The sequence below is a fragment of the Carcharhinus amblyrhynchos genome, unplaced genomic scaffold (genome assembly GCF_965287045.1).
Source record: "Carcharhinus amblyrhynchos unplaced genomic scaffold, sCarAmb.v2.hapA chromosome_1111, whole genome shotgun sequence".
Lineage (NCBI taxonomy): Eukaryota > Metazoa > Chordata > Chondrichthyes > Carcharhiniformes > Carcharhinidae > Carcharhinus > Carcharhinus amblyrhynchos.
This window is the reverse complement of record NW_027650851.1, coordinates 10001-37589: the sequence shown is the minus strand read 5'-3', so window position 1 is coordinate 37589 and position 27589 is coordinate 10001. Positions and strand designations below refer to the sequence as shown.

At 52.3% G+C, this 27589-nt stretch overlaps 2 protein-coding genes across 2 annotated transcripts in view; one reads left to right on the top strand and one right to left on the bottom strand.

Annotated features, from left to right (window-relative positions):
• fibpa (fibroblast growth factor (acidic) intracellular binding protein a) lies at positions 1 to 22280 on the bottom strand. The gene is made up of 10 exons (XM_080184996.1): positions 21892 to 22280; positions 20319 to 20517; positions 19747 to 19873; positions 15883 to 15983; positions 8873 to 9006; positions 7766 to 7874; positions 6367 to 6430; positions 5028 to 5114; positions 2306 to 2403; positions 1 to 478 (listed from the first exon to the last, which is right to left on the bottom strand). The coding sequence occupies exons 1-10, from the start codon at positions 21974 to 21976 to the stop codon at positions 409 to 411; spliced, it is 1074 nt and encodes a 357-aa protein (XP_080041122.1). The 5' UTR covers positions 21977 to 22280; the 3' UTR covers positions 1 to 408.
• A 2491-nt stretch (positions 22281 to 24771) lies between these two features.
• ccdc85b (coiled-coil domain containing 85B) overlaps positions 24772 to 27589 on the top strand; it is a 10569-nt gene continuing 7751 nt past the window's right edge. Inside the window, exons 1-2 of the mRNA XM_080184997.1 lie at positions 24772 to 24864; positions 27450 to 27574. The gene's annotated coding sequence lies outside the window, so the exon portion shown is untranslated. The remainder of the gene's footprint in view (positions 24865 to 27449; positions 27575 to 27589) is intronic.

Here is a 27589-nt window from a genome sequence, read left to right as displayed (position 1 = left end):
TTCAACGGAAAAATCTTTATTGAATCTTTCAACAGCACAGACTGCCTTCCGGGGGGGGGAAACTGGAGTCTCTTGAACAAGGTTCCTTTCGAAGCAGATACCCTGAAGGAGGGCTCTCACAGCGACTCCCACGGTGCAAACAAACCAGCGGTAAATACTCGAGGAACTCTCCCCCCCCCCGCTGAATCCCCGAGTGTTCGGGGTGGAGGAACAAAGTCACAGATACGCTCAGTGGGGGCTGTCACAGCGACCTGCGGGTGAAGGGGGGGGGGGGTGGGCGAGGAAATTCCACACAGGAGCAGGCAGGAACTGAGACCTGGGTCCCCAGTCTGCTGTCGAGAAGGAGGCTCTCATCCCAAACGGCAGGGCTGAGGGCTCACAGCTCAGCCCATACAGGCCCCCACACAGTCACTCATGGTACATGGTCATGATGCAGCTTTTGATAGTCCCCATATATCGTTCCCACAGACTCTGGTGTCTAGATAAACAAAACAGAATGCATTACAGAGGATACACAGCAGACAGATGGCCAATCGGCCCATCCAATCCATGCCATCCCACTCCAGCCTCCTCTTCCCACCTTTCCTCATCTCAATCTACCATCATAACCCTCTGTCCCCTTCTCCCTTATCTGCAGTTCCTAACTCTGGCCGCTGGTAAAGCACATTCTCTGATGGTTTATGGCTACTATTTTCTTTTCTCAGTAACTGAAATTTCTAATGTCCAAAAATATTGTTGAATAAATTACATAATTTTATAATAGAACATTTAATAAATTGTCAACTGATTGAAAGCCAACATTACTATAGTGACTACACTTCAAGAAAAACAAATAGCTGTGAAAACACCCATCACGAAAAGCAATATTGAAAACTTAAGTTATTTCTTTCATTCATGGGAACCACAGAAACTCAATAAGGCAGATGAGGCCATTTGATCCATCAAGTCTGTGCTGGCATTCTGACAGATCTTATTCAGGCCTTTTCCCGCGCCCTATAACCCCACACATTTCCCACAGCCAATCCACCTAACCTGCTCATCTTTGGACACTAAGGGGCAATTTAGCATGGCCAATCCACCTAATTTGCACAGCTTTGGACTGTGGGAGGAAACTGGAGCACCCGGAGGAAACCCATGCAGACACAGGAGAACATGCAAACTCCACACAAGACAGTCACCCAAGGCTAGAATTGAACCCGTGTCCCTGGTGCTGTGAGGCAGCAGTGTAACCACTGTGCCACCTTCAGTAAAGTTGCCCATCTTGTGCCCATCTCCTGGAGTGTGCCAAGTCAGGCAACAATGGAATGATTGCCAAGACTGAGGAGCCTGAGGTGGGGTGGAGGGCACGTCTCCACCCCAGCCCAAAGGTAATGCATTTTGGAAGGTCTAATACAGATAGGAAATATACAGTAAATGGCAGAACCCTTAAGAGTATTGATAGACAGAGGGATCTGGGTGTACAGGTACACAGGTCACTCAAAGTGGCAATGCAGGTGGTGAAGGTAGTCAAGAAGGCATACGGCATGCTTCCCTTCATCAGCTGGGGCACTGAGTTTAAAAATTGGCAACTCATGTTGCAGCTTTATAGAATCTTAGACCACACTTGGAATATAGTGTTCAATTCTGGTCGTCACACTACCAGAAGGATGTGGAGGCTTTGGAGAGGGTACAGAAAAGATTTACTAGGATGTTGCCCTGGTATGGAGGGCATTAGCTATGAGGAGAGGTTGGAGAAACTTGGTTTGTTCTCACTGGAATCTTGGAGCTTGAGGGGAGACCTGATAGAAGATTATGAGGGGCATGGACAGAGTGGATAGACAGAAGCTTTTTCCCAGGGTGGAAGTGTCAATTACTAGGGGGGCACAGGTTTAAGGTTTAAAGGAGATGTACGAGGCAGATTTTTTACACAGCGAGTAGTGGGTGCCTGGGTCTCATTGCCGGGGGGAGGGAGTGGAAGCAGATACGATAGTGAGTTTTAATGGGTGTCTTGACAAGTACATGAATAGGATGGGAATAGAGGGATATGGTCCCTGGAAGGGTAGGGGGTTTTAGTTCAGACAGACAGCATGGTCAGTGCAGGCTTGGAGGGGCCGAAGGGCCAGTTCCTGTGTTGTAATTTTCTTTGTTCTCCACCTGCTGCTCTTCCAGCGTCCCACAGGAAGGTATCTTATTGTTAAAGTTGGCAGCCAGAGGGTTATGAGGTGCCGTTGAGGGAATCCTGACCCCTGTCCTGCCCACTGGCAACAAGTGTGGGATGGGACGCTCTGCCCGTCAGTTGGCAGGAGGTGGCTTGCACTGTACTTACTTGAAGGCATCGAGGGCACGTGCAGAGTTTGTGTAGTGGGTGAGGAAGAGGCTGACGTCGTTGTAATTCCACCGCTCGGATTTACATGGCTCAATAAACTGTTGGGAAGACGAGAGGGGAGAGATGGAGTGAGCAGCAGAGAGATGGCAACTCTGGAAACAGGCGTAAGGCGCGGGTACGTGAGTTCGGGAACCCAACCCCCACTGCTCCCAATTTTAACTCAAGTGTAAATCAGCAACTTGAAGACCAAGTGAGTTAGTCATCAAGGTTTACAGCATGGAAACAAGCCCTTCGGCCCAACTTGTCCATGCTGCCCAGTTTTTAACCATTAAGCTAGTCCCAATTGCTCACGTTTAGTCAATGTCCCTCTAAACCCACCTTACCCATCTAACTGTCTCAATGCTTCATAGAACCCTACAGTGCAGAAAGAGGCCCTTCGGCCCATCGAGTCTGCACCAACCACAATCCCACCCAGGCCCTACTCCCATGTCCCTATATATTTTACCCATTAATCCCTTTAACACATCTCAGGACACTGAGCAGCAATTTTAGCAAGGCCAATCAACCTAACCTGCGCATCTTTGGACTGTAGAAAGAAGCTGATGCGCCCAGAGGAAACCCATGCAGACATGGGGAGAACATGCAGACTCCACACAGACAGTGACCCGAGCCGAGAATCGAACCCAGGTTCCTGGAGCTGTGAAGCAGCAGTGCTAACCCACTGTGCTACCGTGCTGCCATTTTAAAAGACAAAATTGTACCCACCTCCATTACTACCTCTGGCAGCTTGTTCCAGACACTCACCACCCTCTGTGTGAAAAAATTGCCCCTCTGGACCCTTTTGTATCTCTCCCCTCTCACCTTAAACCTCTGCCCTCTAGTTTTAGACTCCCCTACCTTTGGGAAAAGATACTGACTATCTAGCTGATCTGTGCCCCTCATTATTTTATAGATCTCTATAAGATCACCCCTCAGCCTCCTACGCGCCAGAGAGAAAAATCCCAGTCTATCCAGCCTCTCCTTATAACTCAATCCATCAAGTCCCGGTAGCATCCTAGTAAATCTTTTCTACACTCTTAGCTTGGAAGTAGCACTCCCCCTTGATACGCCAACACACGATAAATATAAAAGATAATTTAAAATTTTTAAAATTTATTTCTCACAAGTAGGCTTACATTAACACCGCAGTGAAGTTATTGGGGGTGGCACAGTGGTTAGCACTGCTACCTCACAGCACTCGGGACCCGGGTTCAGCTCCCTGCCTGGGTCACTGTCTGTGTGGAGTTTGCACGTTCTCCCTGTGTCTGCGTGGGTTTCCTCCGGGTGCTCCAGTTTCCTCCCACAGTCTGGAAAGACGTGCTGGTTAGGTGCTAACTTCTCTATCAGTATAACCCGAAAAGGCTGCGGAGTGTGGCAACTAGGGGATTTTGACAGTAATTTTATTTTTTAAGTGTCACAAGTAGGCTTACATTAACAGTGCAATGAAGTTACTGTGAAAATCCCCTAGTCGCCACATTCTGGTGCCTGTGCGGGTTACACTGAGGGAGAATTTAGCATGGCCAATACATCTAACCAGCACATCTTTCAGACTGTGGGAGGAAACCCACACAGACATGGAGAGAACGTGCAGACTCCACACAGACAGTGACCCAAGCTGGGAATCGAACCCGGGTCCCTGGTGCTGTGAGGCAGCTGCGTGCCACCCTAATGGCACAAAGTCACAATATTCGTTCGGAGAGCCAGTACAGACATGGGAGGGGCCGAATGGCCTCCTGTTATGCCTGTGACGATTGGGTGATTCTGTGAAGGATCTCCTGGAGTTTGTTGCGAGAGAGAGAGAGAGAGAGAGAGAGACAATTCCCCTGCATGTGACTGAATGGCATCAGAGAAATGTCTGAGGAGGATTCAGAGGCACTGAGGGGAGTTTGTCCTCATGGGAATCCAGGACGGGAATTTCCGAATTGGGGACGCCCATTTTAAATGGACATGTGGAGAGTGGTCAGTCTGTGGGATTCTCTCCCCACAGAGAGCGGTGGGGACGTGCCGGTCAGTGATTACATTCCAGGCCGAGTGAAAGAGATTCCTGACCGGAATGGCAGGGGGAGAGACAGACGACAAATGGGGCTGAGGCCAGGAAATTTGGAATATCCACTACGACTCTCACCAACTTTGCCCCATAGAAAGCATTCTTTCTGGTTGTATCACAACTTGGTACGGGCTCCTGCTCTGCCCAAGACCACAAAGAACAACAGAGGGTTGTGAATGTAGCCCAATCCATCACACAAACCAGCCTCCCATCCATTGACTCTGTCTACACTTCCCGCTGCCTCGGGAAAAGCAGCCGGCATAATCATAGACCCTACGCACCCCGGACATTCTCTCTTCCACCTTCTTCCATCGGGAAAAAGATACAAAAGTCTGAGGTCCCGTACCGACCGGCTCAAGAACAGCTTCTTCCCTGCTGCTGTCAGACTTTTGAATGGACCTACCTCACATTAAGTTGATCTTTCTCTACACCCTCACTGTGACTGTAACACTACATTCTGCACTCTCCTTTCCTTCTCGATAAACGTTATGCTTTGTCTGTATAGTGCGCAAGAAACAATATTTTTCACTGCGTCCCAGTACATGTGACAATCATAAATCAAATCAAAAGAAGCCATGATCTTATTGAATGACGGAGCAGGCTGGAGTGGTCCAGTCTGCACCAGGTGGGACTCACCTTCTCCACCAGATCAATGAAGAGGTCCCGAACATCCTTGGTGTGGATCAGCTTGGCGGCAATGTTGATCAGAGCACGAGAGAGATTCTGCAAAGGACACAGGAGGAGGCAATGGCCCAGTGGTATTATCACTAGACTATTAATCCTGAAACTCAGCTAATGTTCTGGGGGACCCGGGTTCGAATCCTGCTGCAGCAGATGGTGGAAGACAGTGGCCTCGTGGTATTATCGCTAGACTATTAATCCTCAGCTAATGTTCTGGGGGACCCGGGTTCGAATCCTGCTACAGCAGATGGTGGAATTAAATGGGAAGACAGTGGCCTCGTGGTATTATCGCTAGACTATTAATCCTGAAACTCAGCTAATGTCCTGGGGGACCCGGGTTCGAATCCTGCTACAGCAGATGGTGGAATTGGAATTCAATACAACAAATAAAATCTGGAATTAAGAACTTGATGACTGTCAATTGTCGGGAAAAAACCCATCTGGTTCCCTTTAGGGGAGGAAATCTGCCGTCCTTACCCTGGTCTGGCCTACATGTGACTCCAGAGCCACAGCAATGTGAATCATAGAAGCCCTACATTGGAGGGCTAATAAAGCCCTATCCCCATAACCCCACGCATTTACCCTAGTCAGTCCCCCTGACACTAAGGGACAATTTAGCATGGCCAATCCACCTAACCTGCACATCTTTGGACACTAAGGGACAATTTACCATGGCCACTCCACCCTAACCTACACATCTTTGGACACTAAGGGACAATTTACCATGGCCAATCCACCCTAACCTGCACATCTTTGGACACTAAGGGACAATTTACCATGGCCAATCCACCTAACCTGCACATCTTTAGACATGAAGGGGCAATTTCCCCTGTCCTGTGAATGTTTGATGGGGGACACTATAGAGGGAGCTTCACTCCATCTAACCTGCACACCTTTGGACACAAAGGGGCAATTTAGCTCATTCAGACATGGGGAGAACGTGCAGACTCTGCACAGACAGTGATCCAAGCCAGGAATTGAACCCAGGTCCCTAGCGCTCTGAGGGAACTGCACTAACCAGTGTGCCACCATGCTGTAGTTGACTTTCAGCTGCCCTGGGGCAACTACAAATAGGCAATGAGTGCTTGCCCAGCGAGTGACACCCACGTCCCATGAATGAATAAAAATAACAATATTGTAGCTCAGAGCAGAGGATGCTGAGGTCGCCATTTTGTTCCATCTCACTTTGTAAGCAACAACTTCAACAGTGGTCACACACAATAGGAGAAAGGGAGGTCACATACTCCCTGCACTCACTACCAATAACATCAACTAAACCTCCCCTTTTCTTTACCTTAAAGTTTGCCTCCATTTCAGTGAAGACGCTGACTTTGCCTCTCAATGCTGTGCAGACCAGGCTGTGGGAACAACAGAGCAACAACACTTATTCACTTCCCAATCATTCACTCCCCAACGTCAAAACAGCAGCATATCAGATACACAACGCACTCCCACCTTCAAATCCAGCCCAAACTCAACTGTTCACATCTAACCCCGTGCTGTACCTGTCCTGGGAGTGTTTGATGGGGGGACAGTGTAGAGGGAGCTTTACTCTGTATCTAACCCCGTGCTGTACCTGTCCTGGGAGTGTTTGATGGGGGACAGTGTAGAGGGAGCTTTACTCTGTATCTAACCCCGTGCTGTACCTGTCCTGGGAGTGTTTGATGGGGGGACAGTGTAGAGGGAGCTTTACTCTGTATCTAACCTGGGAGTGTTTGATGGGGGGACAGTGTAGAGGGAGCTTTACTCTGTATCTAACCTCGTGCTGTACCTGTTCTGGGAGTGTTTGATGGGGGGGACAGTGTAGAGGGAGCTTTACTCTGTATCTAACCCCGTGCTGTACCTGTCCTGGGAGTGTTTGATGGGGGGACAGTGTAGAGGGAGCTTTACTCTGTATCTAACCCCGTGCTGTACCTGTCCTGGGAGTGTCTGATTGGGATAGTGTAGAGGGAGCTTTACTCTGTATCTGACCCCATGCTGTACCTGTCCTGGGAGTGTTTGATGGGGACAGTGTAGAGGGAGCTTTACTCTGTATCTAACCCCGTGCTGTCCCTGTCCTGGGAGTGTTTGATGGGGACAGTGTAGAGGGAGCTTTACTCTGTATCTAACCCCGTGCTGTCCCTGTCCTGGGAGTGTTTGATGGGGGGACAGTGTAGAGGGAGCTTTACTCTGTATCTAACCTGGGAGTGTTTGATGGGGACAGTGTAGAGGGAGCTTTACTCTGTATCTAACCCCGTGCTGTCCCTGTCCTGGGAGTGTTTGATGGGGGGACAGTGTAGAGGGAGCTTTACTCTGTATCTAACCTGGGAGTGTTTGATGGGGACAGTGTAGAGGGAGCTTTACTCTGTATCTAACCCCGTGCTGTCCCTGTCCTGGGAGTGTTTGATGGGGGGACAGTGTAGAGGGAGCTTTACTCTGTATCTAACCTGGGAGTGTTTGATGGGGACAGTGTAGAGGGAGCTTTACTCTGTATCTAACCCCGTGCTGTCCCTGTCCTGGGAGTGTTTGATGGGGGGACAGTGTAGAGGGAGCTTTACTCTGTATCTAACCCCGTGCTGTACCTGTTCTGGGAGTGTTTGATGGGGGGACAGTGTAGAGGGAGCTTTACTCTGTATCTAATCCTGTGTTGTACCTGTCCTGGGAATGTTTGATGGGGACAGTGTAGAGTGCACCATGTGTGAGATACACTTTACCTTTTGTGCTGGTCCAGGAGGTCCTTATCTGTGATGAGCACTTTGAGATCCTTCAGATCCTGGAGAAATTCTCTGTCCAGATCAACATCCATATCATCAACCATACAGTCTGTAAAGGGATTGGTGCAAGTCAGTGAATGCCTGTGCTACCGGCACACCAGCGGCCTCTGATTGACTGAGGTGTTGCCATGGAGACAGCAACAGCTTGTGGAAATTACGGATTCGAGCAGCACTTGCTGAACAGTCCTGAGTGCGTCACTAACTCCACCCACAGCCCATTTAAGAAATCAGTTGAGGTTGTAACCCGGTTGATTTGGACTCATTCAGACATTTCTCTGATGCCATTTAGTCACACGTGGGGGAATTCCCTCTCTCGTACCTCTCTCCCATGTGATAAACTCCAGGGGGAACTGAATCAATCTTTCACAGAATCACCCAATTGTCACAGGTGCAGCAGGAGGCCATTCGGCCTCCTGTATCTGTACTGGCTCTCCAAACAGCATCACAGCTTCACACAGCACAGGTGGCACAGTGGTTAGTGCTGCTGCCTCACGGCACCAGAAATCTGGGTTCGATTCCCGGCTCGGGTCACTGTCTGTGTGGAGTCTGCACATTCTCCCTGTGTCTGCGTGGGTTTCCTCCGGGTCCTCCAGTTTCCTCCCACAGTCTGAAAGACATGGTGGTCAGGTGCTAAATTCTACCTCAGTGTAACCCGAACAGGCGCTGGAGTATGGCGACTGGGGGATTTTCACAGTAACTTCATTGCAGTGTTAATGTATGGCTACTCACGACACCAATAAACAAACGTTAAACAAAAGATGTGTAGGTTGGTGAATTGGCCAAATGCTAAATTGCCACTTAACATCAGGGGGACTAGCTTGGGTAAACGTATGGGATTATGAGGATAGGGCTGAGTGGGGTTGTAGACAGTGCAGGCTTGATGGGCCAAATGGTCTCCTTCTGCACTGTAGGATTCTATGAAAATGAATCACTGAGCAGGCTTGAATGGCCTACTTCTGCTTCCATTTTATACATTTCTATGTATGCAACAACCCCCAGCCCCCCGACCTTGCCTGCTTCCCCAGATTAGACACACATCGCACTCACCCACAGCCCCGAGGGTCCAGTTCGAAATCAGCTGCTCGGCACAGCAGGCAAAGTCCTCGAAGGTCAGATACTGGAGTTTCTTCTTGCCGGTCTCAAAGCGGTTGTTGGCAAAAAAGACAACGGCTGCATAATCACTGGGAGGGGAGAAGAACACCAGGTAAAGAAGTCACGGACACAGTGGGTTAGCGCTGCTGCCTCACAGTGCCCAGGGACCCGGGTTCACACAGTGGGTTAGCACTGCTGTCTCACAGCGCCCAGGGACCCGGGTTCACACAGTGGGTTAGCGCTGCTGTCTCACAGCGCCCAGGGACCCGGGTTCACACAGTGGGTTAGCGCTGCTGCCTCACAGTGCCCAGGGACCCGGGTTCACACAGTGGGTTAGCGCTGCTGTCTCACAGCGCCCAGGGACCCGGGTTCACACAGTGGGTTAGCACTGCTGTCTCACAGCGCCCAGGGACCCGGGTTCACACAGTGGGTTAGCGCTGCTGTCTCACAGCGCCCAGGGACCCGGGTTCACACAGTGGGTTAGCACTGCTGTCTCACAGCGCCCAGGGACCCGGGTTCACACAGTGGGTTAGCACTGCTGCCTCACAGTGCCCAGGGACTCGGGTTCACACAGTGGGTTAGCACTGCTGTCTCACAGTGCCCAGGGACCCGGGTTCACACAGTGGGTTAGCGCTGCTGTCTCACAGTGCCCAGGGACCCGGGTTCACACAGTGGGTTAGCACTGCTGTCTCACAGCGCCCAGGGACCCGGGTTCACACAGTGGGTTAGCGCTGCTGCCTCACAGCGCCCAGGGACCCGGGTTCACACAGTGGGTTAGCGCTGCTGTCTCACAGTGCCCAGGGACTCGGGTTCACACAGTGGGTTAGCACTGCTGTCTCACAGTGCCCAGGGACCCGGGTTCACACAGTGGGTTAGCGCTGCTGCCTCACAGCACCCAGGGACCCGGGTTCACACAGTGGGTTAGCACTGCTGCCTCACAGTGCCCAGGGACTCGGGTTCACACAGTGGGTTAGCACTGCTGCCTCACAGCGCCCAGGGACCCGGGTTCACACAGTGGGTTAGCACTGCTGCCTCACAGTGCCCAGGGACCCGGGTTCACACAGTGGGTTAGCACTGCTGCCTCACAGCGCCCAGGGACCCGGGTTCACACAGTGGGTTAGCACTGCTGCCTCACAGTGCCCAGGGACCCGGGTTCACACAGTGGGTTAGCACTGCTGCCTCACAGTGCCCAGGGACCCGGGTTCACACAGTGGGTTAGCACTGCTGTCTCACAGAGCCCAGCGACCTGGTTCACACAGTGGGTTAGCACTGCTGTCTCACAGCGCCCAGGGACCCGGGTTCACACAGTGGGTTAGCACTGCTGTCTCACAGCGCCCAGGGACCTGGGTTCACACAGTGGGTTAGCACTGCTCCCTCACAGCGCCCAGGGACCCGGGTTCACACAGTGGGTTAGCACTGCTGCCTCACAGTGCCCAGGGACCCGGGTTCACACAGTGGGTTAGCACTGCTGTCTCACAGCGCCCAGGGACCCGGGTTCGATTCCCGGCTTGGGTCACTGTCTGTGTGGAGTCTGCACGTTCTCTCCGTGTCTGCGTGGGTTTCCTCCGGGTGCTCTGGTTTCCACTCACAGTCCAAGGACGTGCAGGTTAGGTGGATTGGCTGTGCTAAATTATCCCTTAGTGTCCTGGGCTGAGTAGGTTAGACGGATTAGCAGGGCAACTAAATGGAGATAGGGCCTGGGTGGGATTGTGATCCGTGCAGACTCGATGGGCTGAATGGCCTCCATTTTCACTGTAGGGATTCTATTATTCTATGAATGAGGCCATTCAACCCATCAAGTCCGCTCTGCCATTCGATCCTGGCTGATATGCTCCTCATCCCTATTTTCCTGCCATCTCCCCATAACCCTTCATCCCATTGCCAATTAAAAATCTGTCCAACTCCCCCTTAAATTTACTCACTGTCCCAGCACCCACCGCACTTTGGGATAGCGAATTCCTTTGGGAGAAGCAGTTTCTCCCCCAATTCTGTTTGAAATTTGCTGCCCCTTATCTTCAGACTATGACCTCTCGTCCCAGCATTGTCTTTCCACCCACAGTCTGAAAGATGTGTGGGTTAGGGTGGATTGGCTGTGCTAATTCTCCCTCTGTGTATCTGAACAGGTGCCGGCGTGTGGCAACTGGAGAATTTTCACAGTAACTTCACTGCATTGTTAATATCAGCCTGACTAATAAATAAACTTGGAACTGTGACCAGTACTCCCACCACCCCCCACATCAATCTAACACCCTAACTTGGCAGCCAGCTTCACCTCGACCCTCTCCTGCTGCCGTCCCCTCATGCCCACCCGTGGAGGTAGGGGGGGTGAGGCATCTGGCAGCATTGGCAGGTGCCTCACTGGAGGGACGGGGAATCACCTTGGATTTTACAGCACAGAGGCGGATTGGGAGGGAGGTAGGCAGTGGGGATACAGGGAGTAGTTCTAGTGGATTAGGGGACCTGGGAAACAGGATGGGGATGGAATGAGAGAGGAGAACTCGATTGGAGGGAGTTTTGAGTCATTGTTCAAGATTCTCTTCAGGTTATCGTGCAGGTTCAGGCAGCAGGTAGGAAGGCAAATGTAATGTTAGCGTTCATGTTGAGAGGGCTAGAATACAAGAGCACGGATGGACTGCTGAGGCTGTATAAGGCTCTGGTCAGACCCCATTTGGAGGATTGTGAGCAGTTTTGGGCCCCGTATCTAAGGAAGGATGTGCCGGCCTTGGAAAGGGTCCAGAGGAGGTTCACAAGAATGATCCCTGGAATGAAGAGCTGGTAATATGAGGAACGATTGAGGACTCTGGGTCTGTGCTCGTTGGAGTTTAGAAGGATGAGGGGAGGGATCTTATTGAAACTTACAGGATACTGCGAGGCCTGGATAGAGTGGACGTGGAGAGGATGTTTCCACTAGTAGGAAAAACTAGAACCAGAGGGGACAGCCTCAGGCTAAAGGGACGATCCTTTAAAACAGAGATGAAGAGGAATTTCTTCAGCCAGAGAGTGGGGAATCTGTGGAACTCTTTGCCGCAGAAGGCTGTGGAGGCCGGGTCATTGAGTGTCTTTAAGACAGAGATAGATAGGTTCCTGATTAATGAGGGGATCAGGGGTTATGGGGAAAAGGCAGGAGAATGGGGGATGAGAAAAATATCAGCCATGATTGAATGGCAGAGCAGACTCGATGGACTGAATGGCCTAATTCTGCTCCTGTGTCTTATGGGTTCTCGTACAGGGGGAGGGGAGGAGGGAGGACACGGCACAGAGGGTCTCCATCGGAATGATTGTGGAGGGTTCCTCACACTCACTGCTGGAGCTGTGGGTGTGACAGGAGGGGATGTGGCAGTACTGTTGTTAAACTAGAAATCCGGAGACCCAGGCAGTATCTTCCCGTCCCACCCTCCATGGGATTTGTAGCAGATGCAACACAGACCACAAAAAGGTTTGACAAAGAGCTCACTCGAAACGTCAGCTCTTTTCTATCCTTACAGATGCTGCCAGATCTACTGAGACTTTCCAGCATTTCCTCTCTTGGATACAAAGATCCCTGGACCTTGGGCAGGATTTTCCAGGCTGGGGGTGACCACGACTGGAAAATTGCTCCCCCCACAGCCAACAGAGTCAGAGTCAGGTTCCAATCCCGTCACGGCAGATGGAATTCAAGTACGACCTGGTGCTAACACGTCTAACGGTGACCATGAAACCCTTGTCGATTGGGGTGGCACGGTGACACAGTGGGTTAACACTGCTGCCTCACAGCGCCAGGGACCCGGGTTCGATTCCCGGGGGCACAGTGACACAGTGGGTTAACACTGCTGCCCCACAGCGCCAGGGACCCGGGTTCGATTCCCGGGGACACGGTGACACAGTGGGTTAACACTGCTGCCCCACAGCGCCAGGGACCCGGGTTCGATTCCCGGGGACATGGTGACACAGTGGGTTGGCACTGCTGCCTCACAGCGCCAGGGACCCGGGTTCGATTCCCGGGGGCACGGTGACACAGTGGGTTCACACTGCTGCCTCCCAGTGCCAGGGACCCGGGTTCGATTCCCGGGGACATGGTGACACAGTGGGTTGGCACTGCTGTCTCACAGAGCCAGGGACCTGGGTTCGATTCCCAGGGGCACGGTGACACAGTGGGTTAGCACTACTGCCTCACAGCGCCAGGGACCCGGGTTCGATTCCCAGCTTGGGTCACTGTCTGTGCAGTGTCTGCACGTTCTCCCCGTGTCTGCGTGGGTTTTCTCTGGCTGCTCTGGTTTCCTCCCACAGTCCAATTACGTGGATTGGCAATGCTAAATTGCCCCTTGGTGTCCAAAGCGTGAGCGAGAGAGACACACGCACGCACAAACACCCCCAGAGCAATGTAGTCAACTCTTAAGCGTTCCCCTGAAATGGGCCAAGCGAGATGCTGAGTTCAAGGGAAATTAGGCTTGGGTAATAAATTCTGGACCTTGTCCAGCGATGTCCCCACATCCTATGAACGAATTTAAAACTAAGTTGATCGGACAGGACAACAAGGGGAATAAGGTAGCTATCCAGAAGTGTTTGAGAACAGTTAACAGCTTCAGCGGAGATGATGTGGGCAGGCTCCAGTTACATCTGGCAGGGAGGAATGGCTAGACACATCTGAGGGACAGATGTACTTGCTTTGGACTGGAGGGAGCGCAGGTGGGGCCAGGGAAGGCGAGCAGACAAATGAAACTGGCATGAATCTTGGCTTTGGAGGAAATAGTAAGTGGGCAACAGGACTGGCAGAGGAGAGGGCCTAAAAAACACTAGCTGCCACTATAGGGCTTTAACACAGCCTCCTAGCCAGAGGCAGAAGGTGGAATGCAGTTTTTAAAGTTTATTTATTACTGTCACACTGCAATGAAATTACTGTGAAAACACCCGAATCGCCACACTCCTGTTCAGGTTACACTGAGGGAGAATTTAGCACCTAACCAGCACATCTTTCAGACTGTGGGAGGAAACCGGAGCACCCAGAGGAAACCCACGCAGACACGGGGAGAACGTGCAGACGCCACACAGACAGTAACCCAAGCTGGGAATCGAACCTGGGACCCTGGCGCTGTGGGGCAGCAGTGCTAACCATTGTGCAGCCATCCATGCGCAGTTGCAGGGAAAGCTCCAAGCAGGCACTGCAAAGGTGAGCAAGCTGGCCAGACATCGGCTGTGAGGGATCGGTACTCCGATCCACACCATGTTACCCCCCACTCTCCACCCCCTACCCACCCGCACTTATCAAAAGCTCCTCCAGCCGCAGCATGAGTGTTTGAGGGAGAATGGTGAATGTTGTGCGGCAGACTTCAATCACTTGAATCCCAGCTGACAAATTATCCATCGCCACCTCCCAAGCATTGACCAGAAGAGGGAGCTGGGACTTAGGCCTGACTGTAACGTCAGTGAGACATGGTGACACAGTGGGTTAACACTGCTGTCTCACAGCGCCAGGGACCCGGGTTCGATTCCCGGGGGCACGGTGACACAGTGGGTTAACACTGCTGTCTCACAGTGCCAGGGACCCGGGTTTGATTCCCGGGGACACGGTGACACAGTGGGTTAACACTGCTGTCTCACAGCGCCAGGGACCCGGGTTCGATTCCCGGGGGCACGGTGACACAGTGGGTTAACACTGCTGTCTCACAGTGCCAGGGACCCGGGTTTGATTCCCGGGGACACGGTGACACAGTGGGTTAACACTGCTGTCTCACAGCGCCAGGGACCCGGGTTCGATTCCCGGGGGCACGGTGACACAGTGGGTTAACACTGCTGTCTCACAGCGCCAGGGACCCGGGTTCGATTCCCGGGGACACGGTGACACAGTGGGTTAACACTGCTGTCTCACAGAGCCAGGGACCCGGGTTCGATTCCCGGGGGCACGGTGACACAGTGGGTTAACACTGCTGTCTCACAGCGCCAGGGACCCGGGTTCGATTCCCAGGGGCACGGTGACACAGTGGGTTAACACTGCTGTCTCACAGCGCCAGGGACCCGGGTTCGAATCCCGGGGACACGGTGACACAGTAGGTTAACACTGCTGCCTCACAGGGCCAGGGACCCGGGTTCGATTCCCGGGGGCACGGTGACACAGTGGGTTAACACTGCTGTCTCACAGTGCCAGTGACCCGGGTTCGATTCCCGGGGACACGGTGACACAGTGGGTTAACACTGCTGTCTCACAGCGCCAGGGACCCGGGTTCGATTCCCAGGGGCACGGTGACACAGTGGGTTAACACTGCTGCCTCACAGCGCCAGGGACCCGGGTTCGATTCCCGGGGGCACGGTGACACAGTGGGTTAACACTGCTGTCTCACAGCGCCAGGGACCCGGGTTCGATTCCCGGGGGCACGGTGACACAGTGGGTTAACACTGCTGTCTCACAGAGCCAGGGACCTGGGTTCGATTCCTGGGGGGCACGGTGACACAGTGGGTTAACACTGCTGTCTCACAGCGCCAGGGACCCGGGTTCGATTCCCGGGGGCACGGTAACACAGTGGGTTAACACTGCTGTCTCACAGCGCCAGGGACCCGGGTTTGATTCCCGGGGGGCATGGTGACACAGTGGGTTAACACTGCTGTCTCACAGAGCCAGGGACCCGGGTTCGATTCCCGGGGGGCACGGTGACACAGTGGGTTAACACTGCCCCCTCACAGCACCAGGGACCTGGGTTTGATTCCCACCTCGGGTCACTGTCTGTGTGGCGTCTGCACATTCTCCCCATGTCTGTGTGGGTTTCCTCCGGGTGCTCCGGTTTCCTCCCACAGTCTGAAAGATGTGCTGGTTCGGTGCGTCGGTTTGCTCACAGTCGTTTCAACTCAAAGTCTGAAGATTCAATGATTTCACCGTAAGGGGAAACTTTCCTCTCACAGTGCCTGCAGTTACTTCAGCTTCCTGCACTAATAAAGGATTTGTGGTCCAGCACTGACAGTGTCTCGTTTTGAGTAACTGAGGGAAGGTTCCTTACCCGGCCAGCCGGTCCGAGAGCAGGAAGTTCTGCTGAATGTTCTCCACAAGGGGCCCCTTCATCTCCTCCACCACCTTAAACACTCGCTTAAAGTTATCGAACTGGAGGCAGGGAGGGAGAGGGGGAGGGAGTGAGGGAGAGGTGGAGACAAGGGAAAAGAGACAGAGAGAGAAAAAAGATGATGCAATGTTAAAGCACTAAGGTTAAACACATACCTCCACCCTCTGTTGGTCTGTTCCCACCCACACCCACTATTCCTTCCAACACTCCCCGTGGGAGCGACTCCCACATTCTCCCCCCACTCCCCCCGTGGGAGCGAGTCCCACATTCTCCCCCATTCCCCGTGGGAGCGAGTCCCACATTCTCCCCCATTCCCCGTGGGAGCGAGTCCCACATTCTCCCCCACTCCCCCCGTGGGAGCGAGTCCCACATTCTCCCCCACTCCCCCCATGGGAGCGAGTCCCACATTCTCCCCCACTCCCCCTGGGGGCCCTATTCCTTGGGTAAACAGCTTTCTCCTGAATTTGTCATTTTAGAACATCGAACACTACAGCACAAACAGGCCCTTCGGCCCACAAGTTGCACCGATCATATCCCTACCTACCAAGCCATAGAACTATCTGTAATTCCCAATCCCATTAAATCCCATGTACTCATCCAGAAGTCTTTTAAAAGACCCCAGCGAGTTCACCTCTACCACCACCGACAGCAGCCGATTCCACTCACTCACCACCCTCTGAGTGAAAAACTTACCCCTGACATCTCCTCTGTACTTGCTTCCCAGCACCTTAAACCTGTGTCCTCTTGTAGCGACCATTTCAGCTCTGGGAAATAGCCTCCGAGAATCCACCCTATCTATTCCTCTCAACATTTTATAAACCTCTATCAGGTCACCTCTCAACCTTCATCTCTCCAGGGAGAAGAGTCCCAGCTCCCTCAACCTATCGTCATAAGGCATGCCTCCCAATCCAGGCAACATCCTTGTAAATCTCCTCTGCACCCTCTCAATAGCTTCCACATCCTTCCTGTAGTGAGGTGACCAGAACTGCACACAGTACTCCAAGTGGGGTCTGACAACGGTCTTATAAAGTTGCAGCATTACCTCCCGACTCCTAAACTCAATCCCTCGATTAATGAGGGCCAGTACACCATACGCCTTCTTATCCACACCCTCCACCTGCGAGGCTGATTTAAGAGTCCTATGGACCCAGACCCCAAGGTCCTTCTCTTCAACACTGCTAAGATTCCTACCCTTGTTATTGTATTCCTTCATCCCATTGGACCTGCCAAAATGGACCATTACACATTTATCCACGTTGAAGTCCATCTGCCACTTCTCTGCCCAGTCTTGCATCCTATCAATGTCACGCTGCAACTTCTGACATCCCTCCAGACCACCCACAACATCACAAACCTTCATATCATCGGCAAACTTACTAACCCATCCCTCCACTTCCTCATCCAAGTCATTTGTGAAAATGACAAACAGCAGGGGTCCTAGAACAGATCCCTGGGGTACTCCACTGGTGACTGACCTCCATGCAGAAAAAGACCCATTCACAACCACTCTCTGCCTTCTGCAGGCAAGCCAGTTCTGGATCCACAAGGCCAAAGCCCCTTGCATCCCATGCCCTCTCACCTTCTCAAGAAGTCTTACACGGGGGACCTTATCAAGACCTTATGACTGTCTTATATCGACAGCCCCGAATTCTGGGCTCCCCCACCAGTGGAAAAATCTTCGCTTGAGGCCCCATGAGGGAAAGAGCCACAGCCTGATATGGCTTTTGTTGGCGGCCCAGTGACACAGTGGGTTAGCACTGCTGCCTCACAGCGCCAGGGACCTGGGTTCGATTCCTGAACTCAGATCACTGTCTGTGCGGAGTCTGCATGTTCTCCCCGTGTCTATGTGGGTTTCATCTGGGTGCTCCAGTTTCCTCCCACAGTCCGAAAGACATGCTGGTTAGGTGCTAAACTCTCCCTCAGTATACCTGGACAGGCGCCGGAGTGTGACGACTGGGGGATTTTCACAGGAACTTCATTGCCCTGTTAATGTAAGCCTACTTTATTTTGAACTCATTTCCCTGTTGCATGAGACAGGAACCTCTGCCAGCCTGACATCTCTCCAGGGTGTGCTCCCTCCTCCAATTCTGGTCTCTTCTGCACTTACACTTTTCCCCATTCCACCATTAGCAGGCATGCCTGGAATTCCCTTCCTAAACCTCTCCCTCCATCTCGCCTCCATTAACACGCTCCTTGAAACTAACCTCTTTGACCAAGACTTTGCTTCTAATATCTGCCAATGTGGTTTGGAGCGGTTGTAACCCTCCTGTGAAACACCTTGGGGGAGGCTTCCTAATATTAAAGGCACTATATAAATGTAACTTGTTGTTCTTGATGGATATAATCCCTCAGGTCTGTCATCATTGTGGTAAACCTTTGGCTGAACCAGTGCCTTAATATTGACACAGAGGCCAGAGTTCCAGGTGCGAGCAAACTAGGTTTAGCACTTATTTATTCTTCTTTAAACAGGGCAAGGCGTTCTTAAACAAGACCATTGGTGAACACTGGCCACTAACTGTGCCAAGCAGGACATTAAACACCATAAGATATAGCAGCAGAACGAGGCCACTCGGCCCATTAAGTCTGCTTTGCCATTCAATTGTGGCTGATATTTTTCCCATCCCCCATTCTCCTGCCTTTTCCCCATAACCCCTGATCCCCTTATTAATCAGGAACCTATCTATCTCTGTCTTAAAGACACTCACTGACCCGGCCTCCTCTGTGGCAATGAGTTGCACAGATTCACTCACTCTCTGGCTGAAGAAATTCCTCCTCATCTCAGTTTTAAAGGAATATCCCTTCACTCTGAGGCTGTGCCTTCGAGTTCTAGTCTCTCCCGCGTCCTCTCCACGTCCACTCTATCCAGGCCTCGCAGTATCCTGTAAGTTTCAATAAGATCCCCCCCCTCATCCTTCTAAACTCCAACCAGTACAGACCCAGAGTCCCCAACCCGTTCCTCATGCGACAAGCTCTTCATTCCAGGGATCATTCTTGTGAATCTCCTCTGGACCCTTTCCAAGGCCGGCACATCCTTCCTTAGATACGGGGCCCAAAACTGCTCACAATGCTCCAAATGGGGTCTGACCAGAGCCTTATACTGCCTCAGCAGTCCATCCCTGCTCTTGTATTCTAGCCCTCTCCACATGAATGCTAATATTACATTTGCCTTCCTACCTGCTGCCTGAACCTGCACGATAACCTGAAGACAATCCTGAACCAGGACTCCCAAGTCTCTTTGTGCTTCAGATTTCCAAAGTCATGCCCTATTTAGAAATAGTCTCTGCCTCCATTCCTCCTTCCAAAGTGCATAACTTCACACTTTTCCACATTGTATTCCCTCTGCCACTTCTCTGCCCCCTCTCCTAACCTGTCCAAGTCCTTCTGCAGCACCCCCCCCTCCATTTCGTCAACACTACCTATCCCTCTACATATAGAATTCCTAGAGTGCAGAAGGAGGCCATTTGGCCCATCAAGTCTGCACCTACCACAATCCCACCCAGGCACTATTCTCACAACGCCATGCACTTATCCTAACTAGTCCCCCGACACTAAGGGGCAATCTATCCAACCAGCACATCCTTCTGACTGGGGAGGAAACCCACGCAGACACGGGGCAAACATGCAGACTCTGCACAGACAGTGACCCAAGCAGGGAACCAAACCCTGGTCCCTGGCGCTGTGAGGGGGAATTGCTAACCACAGTGCCACCTTTGTACCATCAGCAAAGGTCTGCTTCCAGCAGGCCGTCAATATGAATGCAGACTTCAGACACCAAGCAGATCTGGTGGAAGAGACTGCACCTACCTGTCTTCGGCAACTCTTCAATGTGATTGCTGTTTTCGCACTGACGTCATCCAGGTCCTTCTTAGTCCCTTTGGATAGTTTCTTCCCCAGCACCTCTCTCACAAACGGTTCGTCAAATGTATAGTACCTGCCAAAGCAAACGTGTTCAAAATATTCTCATTTCATACCAAAACACTTCAAACTGTACAGCACGGGGTTAGATACAGAGTAAAGCTCCCTCTACACTGTCCCCTCATCAAACACTCCCAGGACAGGTACAGCACAGGGTTAGATACAGAGTAAAGCTCCCTCTACACTGTCCCCTCATCAAACACTCCCAGGACAGGTACAGCACGGGGTTAGATACAGAGTAAAGCTCCCTCTACACTGTCCCCCCATCAAACACTCTCAGGACAGGTACAGCACGGGGTTAGATACAGAGTAAAGCTCCCTCTACACTGTCCCCCCATCAAACACTCCCAGGACAGGTACAGCACGGGGTTAGATACAGAGTAAAGCTCCCTCTACACTGTCCCCCATCAAACACTCCCAGGACAGGTACATCGTATTTGAATCCGGTTCGGGCAGCTTACTTTTCTATTAACATTGACTGCATTGGTGGTGGGATCTGGAACAGCAGCTGGTTGATCAGCTTTGGTGGACTGTGCAACAGCCGTTCTAACATCTGGAAGGTCCGGTAATGATCCATTGTGTCGCTCTCCAAAACATCTGGCGTGGCATCAGTCTGCTCCAAGATCCCACTCTGGATGCGATACGTGACAGCGTCACTCACTGAAACACAGACAGTGCAGTGAATGAAATGAACGGAGATGCAAGTACTCGGGTCGCCATTTACCCGCTTCCCCACCTCACTCAAGCCTCTTTCCTTTTCCAAATCCAGTCTGAAAATGCAGAATGTTCGTCTCTGCTGGTTTGGACTGTAGGCAACTGAACCGGCCCCTCAGAATCCTTCCACCCTGGGAAAAAGCTTCTGACTATCCATTCTGTCCGTGCCCCTCATAATCTTGTAGACTTCTATCAGGTCTCCCCTCAACATCCGTCGCTCCAGTGAGAACAAAGCGAGTTTCTCCAACCTCTCCTCATAGCTAATGCCCTCCATAGCAGGCAACATCCTGGTAAATCTTTTCTCCCACAGTCCAGAGATGTGTGGGTTAGTTGGATTGATCATACTAAATTGCCCCTTACTGTCAGGGGGATTAGCAGGGTAAAGTCATGGCGTTGTGGGGACAGGGCCTCAGCGGGAGTACTGACCAACTCAATGAGCCGAATGGCCTCCTTCTGCACTGTAGAGATTCTATGATTCTATACAGAAGCTCTACATATTTCCAAGGATGGGGCCAGATGGGTTGAGGCAGATAGACGTTCACAAACTCCGGTATACATCCGTTGGACTGAATGTCAGAACTGCACAGAAGATAGAGGGTAAACTACGATTTTTGATTTGATATGTTATTGTCACATGTATTGGGATACTGTGAAAAGTATTGTTTCCTGCATGCTTTACATACTAAGTATGCTGTTCATACAGAAGGAGAGGATGCAGAATGTGGTGTTACAGTCATAGCGAGGGTGTCGAGAAAGATCAACTTAATGCAAAGTGGGTCCATTCAAAAGTCTGACCACAGCAGGGGAAAAGCTGTTCTTGAGTCAGGTGGTACATTTATCTTTTTCTGATGGAAGAAGGTGGAAGAGAGAATGTCTGGGGTGCGTGGGATCCTTGATTGTGCTGGCTGCTTTTCCCTGAGGCAGCGGGAAGTGTAGACAGAGTTAATGGATGGGAGGCTGGTTTGCGTGATGGATTGGGCAACATTCATGACCTTCTCTAGTTCCTTGTGGTCTTGGGCAGAGCAGGAACCCATACCAAGCTGTGGTACAACCAGAAAGAATGCTTTCTATGGTGCATCTGTAAAAGTTGGTGAGAGTCGAAGCTGACATGTCAAATTTCCTTAGTTTCCTGAGAAAGTAGAGGTGTTGGTGGGGCTTTCTTAACTATAGTGTCAGCGTGGAGGGACCATATAGTTTACAGGTTAGTGCACTGGTTACAGGTGAACATTGCAAGATTGGGTTCACTGCTGGGGAGGGCGAAGGGACTTGGGTGGCTGTTGGTGACCCCGGGCTAGTGTACAATTAGGACTTTTCTCTTACCGGAATAGCCGTCCAGCCAGAGCTTATAAACATCCTTGTCGATCAGAGTCGTGTTTCCCACAAACACGTCCAGCTCCAGCGCCATGGCTCCCACACACACAGCCTCCCTGACGCGCACACACCGTAACCGGGGCCTGGCGTCCGCTGGTAACTGTCGCCACTGCACCCAACTACAGGTCTCCTCACTGATGTATCTGTCACTATGGGAACTGTCACCTTCCCCGACTGTTGAACCTCCTACTGAAGGTTAGAATCCATAAACCTGTTGGTGTGGTAACAACTCCCACCCACAGCCTGGCTCTACACTTTGCATCTGTTACTATGATTACTATCTCCGTCCCTCCCACTGTTACTATGGTAACTAGCCCCCCCCCCCAGACCCTGTTACTATGGTAACTAGCCCCCAGACCCTGTTACTATGGTAACTAGCCCCCCCAGACCCTGTTACTATGGTAACTAGCCCCCCCAGGCCCTGTTACTATGGTAACTAGCTCCCCCAGACCCAGTTACTATGGTAACTAGCCCCCCCAGACCCAGTTACTATGGTAACTAGCTCCCCCAGACCCTGTTACTATGGTAACTAGCCCCCCCAGACCCTGTTACTATGGTAACTAGCTCCCCCAGACCCTGTTACTATGGTAACTAGCTCCCCCAGACCCAGTTACTATGGTAACTAGCCCCCCAGACCCAGTTACTATGGTAACTAGCCCCCCCACCCTGTTACTATGGTAACTAGCCCCCCGAGTCCTGTTGGAAAGTTTTAATGGTCTCTTTCCTCCTCAGATGGTTTAAATCTCTCTCCTTGCCCCTGATCTTGGTTAATCTCTAGGGGGGGGCGGGGATGGAACCTGCAGCCACTCAGATACCCTGACCCCTAACCCAGAGCGAGCACTGCCGGGTCAGAGCGGCCAGCCAATCAGAGCGCAGCGCCGCGTGACCGTCAACTTCCGGCACAGCGGCGGCCAATCGGAAAGGAGCAGCGCCTTACGTCACGATGAGGACCCGCGCAGGCGCCGAACAGGCGACGCAGTGAGGAGGAGGCAGCAGCCTCTTAGCAACCCCGTCCCCCTGGCAACCCCGTCCCCCCGGCAACCTCATTCCCCTGGCAACCCCGTTCCCCCTAGCAACCCCGTCCCCCCGGCAACCTCATTCCCCTGGCAACCCCGTCCTCCCTAGCAACCCCGTCCCCCCGGCAACCTCATTCCCCTAGCAACCCATCCCCCCTAGCAACCCCGTCCGCCTAGCAACACTGTCCCCCTGGCAACCCTGTTCCCCTGGCAACCCTGTCCCCCTGGCAACTCCATTCCCCTAGCAACCCCATCCACCGGCAACCACATCCCCATGGCAACCCCATCCCCCCGGCAACCCCATCCCCCCGGCAACCCCATTCCCCCTGGCAAATCCATACCCTAGCAACCATGCCCCCTGGCAACACCACTCCCTAGTAACCCCATTCCAGCCCTGGCAATCCCATCCCCTAGCAATGCAATCCCCCTGGTCACCCCATCCTCTTAGCAACCCTATCTCCTGGCAACCCCACCTCCTAGAACCTGAACCCCCCTAGCAACCCCATCCCCCTGGCAAACCCATCTCCTTGGCAATGCCATCGAATGGCAACCCCATCCCCCCCACTCCCCGGCAACCCCACCCCCACAGCAACCCCATCCCCCTTATAACCCTATCCCCCTAGCAACCTCACCCCACTAGCAACCCCATTGCCCTCTAACAATTCCATCCCCCAGCAACCCCATTCCCTGGCAACGGCATCCCCTGGCAACCCCATCCCCCTGACTACCCCATCCGCTAGCAATGATACTCCCTGGCAACCCCATCCCTTAGCAACCCCATTTCCCCCCCCAGCAATCCCACTTCCCAAGCAACCCCATCCCCCTGACAACCCCATCCCCTGGCAACCCCATCCCCCTGACAACCCCATCCCCTGGCAACCCCATCCCCGTAGCAACCTGGTCTGCCTGGCAACCTCATCCCCCAAGCAACCTCATTCCCCTAGCAACCCTATTCCCCGTCAACCCCGTTCTCCCTGGCAACTTCATCCCCCTAGCAACCTCATTTCCCTAGCAAACCCAACCCCTGGTAACACCATCCTCCTGGCAATCCCATCCTCTTGCAACCCCATTCCTTTAGCAACCTCATCTCCCCAGCAACCCCATCCCCGTGGCAACCCTGTCTGTCTGGCAACCTCATTCCCCAAGTAACCCCATTCCCCTGCCAATCCCATTCCCCTAACAACCCCATCCCCCAGCAACCCCATCCCCCTAGCAACCCCATCCCCCTAGCAACCCCATCCCCCTAGCAACCCCATCTCGCTGGCAATCCCATACCCCAGCATCCCCCACCCCAAGCAATGCCTGTCCTTAGCAGCCCCAACCCTTGGCAATGGAATCTCAGCTCCGAGGAGCTCTAACCCAACCAGTGGAGACCCAACCCCAGGCAACCTAATCCCTGAGCAACAAGATCCCAGCGCCATGTAACAGAGTCGCAGCCCCAGTCAACGGATTTCCAGTCCCTAACAACAGGAGGAACCTGAACCCCATAGCAACAGAGGCCCAAGCCATAGCAACAGAATTCCTGCCCCTGGCAACAGAGTCCCAGCCCCTAGCAACTCCAACACTTAGCAACCGCAGCCCCCAGCAACCCCAGCAACGCCAACCCTTAGCAACCCCAGCTCCCAGCATCAGGATCCTGGCCTCTAGCAACAGGAGAAACAGCAGCCCATAATAACAATATCCCAATCCATCCCCTTCACACCCTCAGCCATTCCTTCAAATACCCCCCATCCCTCACTCCATCCTTGCCATGAAACGACATTGTGACAGAGTGATATCTGCTGTTATATTTACCAGATAACCAAAATCATACTGAACTGTTTAAAGAGGACTTTGCCTTTTAAGAGCAAGGAAAACAAAGCATTGACTGCGGATGGCTGCCACAAGTCACCTGACGTCTGAAAATGTAAGTTGGGTTGCTAATTTAGATTGCATTACAGACACCTCCTGACATGATTGCTCTTGGGAAGTCACATCTGGGGGTGCCAAGACCCATTTCAGAAAGGAACTATTGAAAGGAATGGATATTTGCAGCTTTATAAGATCCAGAGGAGACTGGAAGTCTCCTATCTGGGAGGACGATGGGAGGGGGGAGGGGTTATCAAAATGGATAACTCCTTCAGAAGCTAATGACTGGGGACATTATAGAACAAAGGCCAGATACAGGTTTCAAAACCCAACATTAAGGAAGATATTAAAAATCCAAAACGTTGGACTTTAATCAACTGTAATCATAGAATCCCTACAGTGCAGAAGGAGGCCATTCGGCCCACCAAGTCAGCACCAACCACAATCCATCCATGCCCTATCCCCGTAACCCCACATATTTACCCTAAGGGGCAATTTAGTATGACCAATCCACCCTACCCTACACATCTTTGGACACTAAGGGGCAATTTAGCACGGCCAATCCACCTAACCTGCACATCTTTGAACACTAGGGGGTAATTTAGCCAATGCACCTAACCCCTAACCAGCATGTCTTTTGGACTGTGAGAGGAAACCGGAGCACCCAGAGGAAACCCATGCAGACATGGGGAAAATGTGCAAACTCTGCACAGACAGTGACCCAAGGCTGGAATCGAACCTGGGCCTCTGGCGCTGTGAGGCAGCAGAGCTAATCACTGTGCCACCATTCTATCAAGTAATCCTATCTAGAGAATGGGGAAATGCTAGCTAGCTGAGGATAAACAATCGAAAGATACTCAAACCCTCCTGGGATGATGAAAACCATCTCCTTTGGTTTCCAGTATCCTGAAACGTGCCAATGGTTTCTAAGATGGAACATTAAAATGCAATTACTACTCCAACAACAATGATTACAGCAGACAGGGGAGGCGATGGCCTAGTGGTATTATCACTAGACTATTAATCCAGAAACTCAGCTAATGTCCTGGGGAACCTGGGTCCAAGTCCCACCACTGCAGATATTGGAATTTGAATTCAATAAAAAATATCTGGAATTCAGAATCTGCTGATGACCCATTGTGGGAAAAACCCATCTGGTTCCCTTTAGGGAAGGAAATCTGCCGTCCTTACCCCGGTCTGGCCTACATGTGACTCCAGAGCCACAGCAATGGGCAGCGCGGTGACACAGTGGGTTAACACTGCTGTCTCACAGCACCAGGGACCCGGGTTCGATTCCCGGGGGCACGGTGACACAGTGGGTTAACACTGCTGTCTCACAGCGCCAGGGACCCGGGTTCGATTCCCGGGGACACGGTGACACAGTGGGTTAACACTGCTGCCTCACAGAGCCAGGGACCCGGGTTCGATTCCCGGGGACACGGTGACACAGTGGGTTAACACTGCTGTCTCACAGAGCCAGGGACCCGGGTTCGATTCCCGGGGGCACGGTGACACAGTGGGTTAACACTGCTGTCTCACAGAGCCAGGGACCCGGGTTCGATTCCCGGGGGCACGGTGACACAGTGGGTTAACACTGCTGTCTCACAGAGCCAGGGACCCGGGTTCGATTCCCGGGGACACGGTGACACAGTGGGTTAACACTGCTGTCTCACAGAGCCAGGGACCCGGGTTCGATTCCCGGGGGCACGGTGACACAGTGGGTTAACACTGCTGTCTCACAGCGCCAGGGACCCGGGTTCGATTCCCGGGGACACGGTGACACAGTGGGTTAACACTGCTGCCTCACAGAGCCAGGGACCCGGATTCGATCCCAGCCTCGTGTGACTGTCTGTGTGGAGATTGTACATTCGCCCTGAGTCTTTGTGGGTTTCCTCCGGATGCTCTGGTTTCCTCCTACACTCCAAAGATATGTGGTGAATTGGTCATGCTAAATGACCCCTCAGTGTCCTGAGATTAGCGGGGTAAATACATGGAGTTACGGGGATAGGGCCTCGGTAAAATGCTCTGTCAGAGAGTGGGTGCAGACTTGATGGGCTGAGTGGCCGCTCTTGCACTGTAGGGATCAAAGAACAATGACAATTTCAGTACAGGAGCAGGTCCTTTGGCCCTCCAAGCCTGCACTGACCATGTTTCCCTACTGAACTAAAGCCTGTCGGGGACCATATCCTTCTATTCCCATCCTATTCATGAATTTGTCAAGACACCCTTTAAAAGTCATGATCGTATCTGCTTCCATTCCCTCCCCCAGCGGCACCCATCACCTTTGTGTAAAAAAACTTGCCTCGTACATCTCCGTTAAACCTTGCCCCTCGCACCTTAAACCTGTGCCCCTTGGTTATTGTCTTCCATCCTGGGGAAGAAGCTTCTGACTATAATTCCTATAATCCTGTCATTCTATATTCTGTAATTCTAATGTGGGTAACTCTCAACTGCTCTCCATGGGCAACTAGGGCTGGGCAATAAATACTGGCCCAGCCAGCGATGCCCACCTCCCAGGAATGAACAAAAAACACAGTATTCCTTTGGAATATACAGCAAGAAGGACTCTAGGAGGTGTTTGACCAAGCAGGAGTAGAGGAATCTGGAGAAGTTACTAAAGAGGGAATCTCTCTCTCTCCCCAGGAGAAGGCACAGCACCCGGTTTGAGAAGTCAGCAGACCCAGTGAGCCGAGATCTTCACCACCCTCGACACTTGCCTGCTCCTAGGAACCAGCCGCAACGTTTCATAACCTACACCTCAAAGACAGGTAAGGATGTCTAAC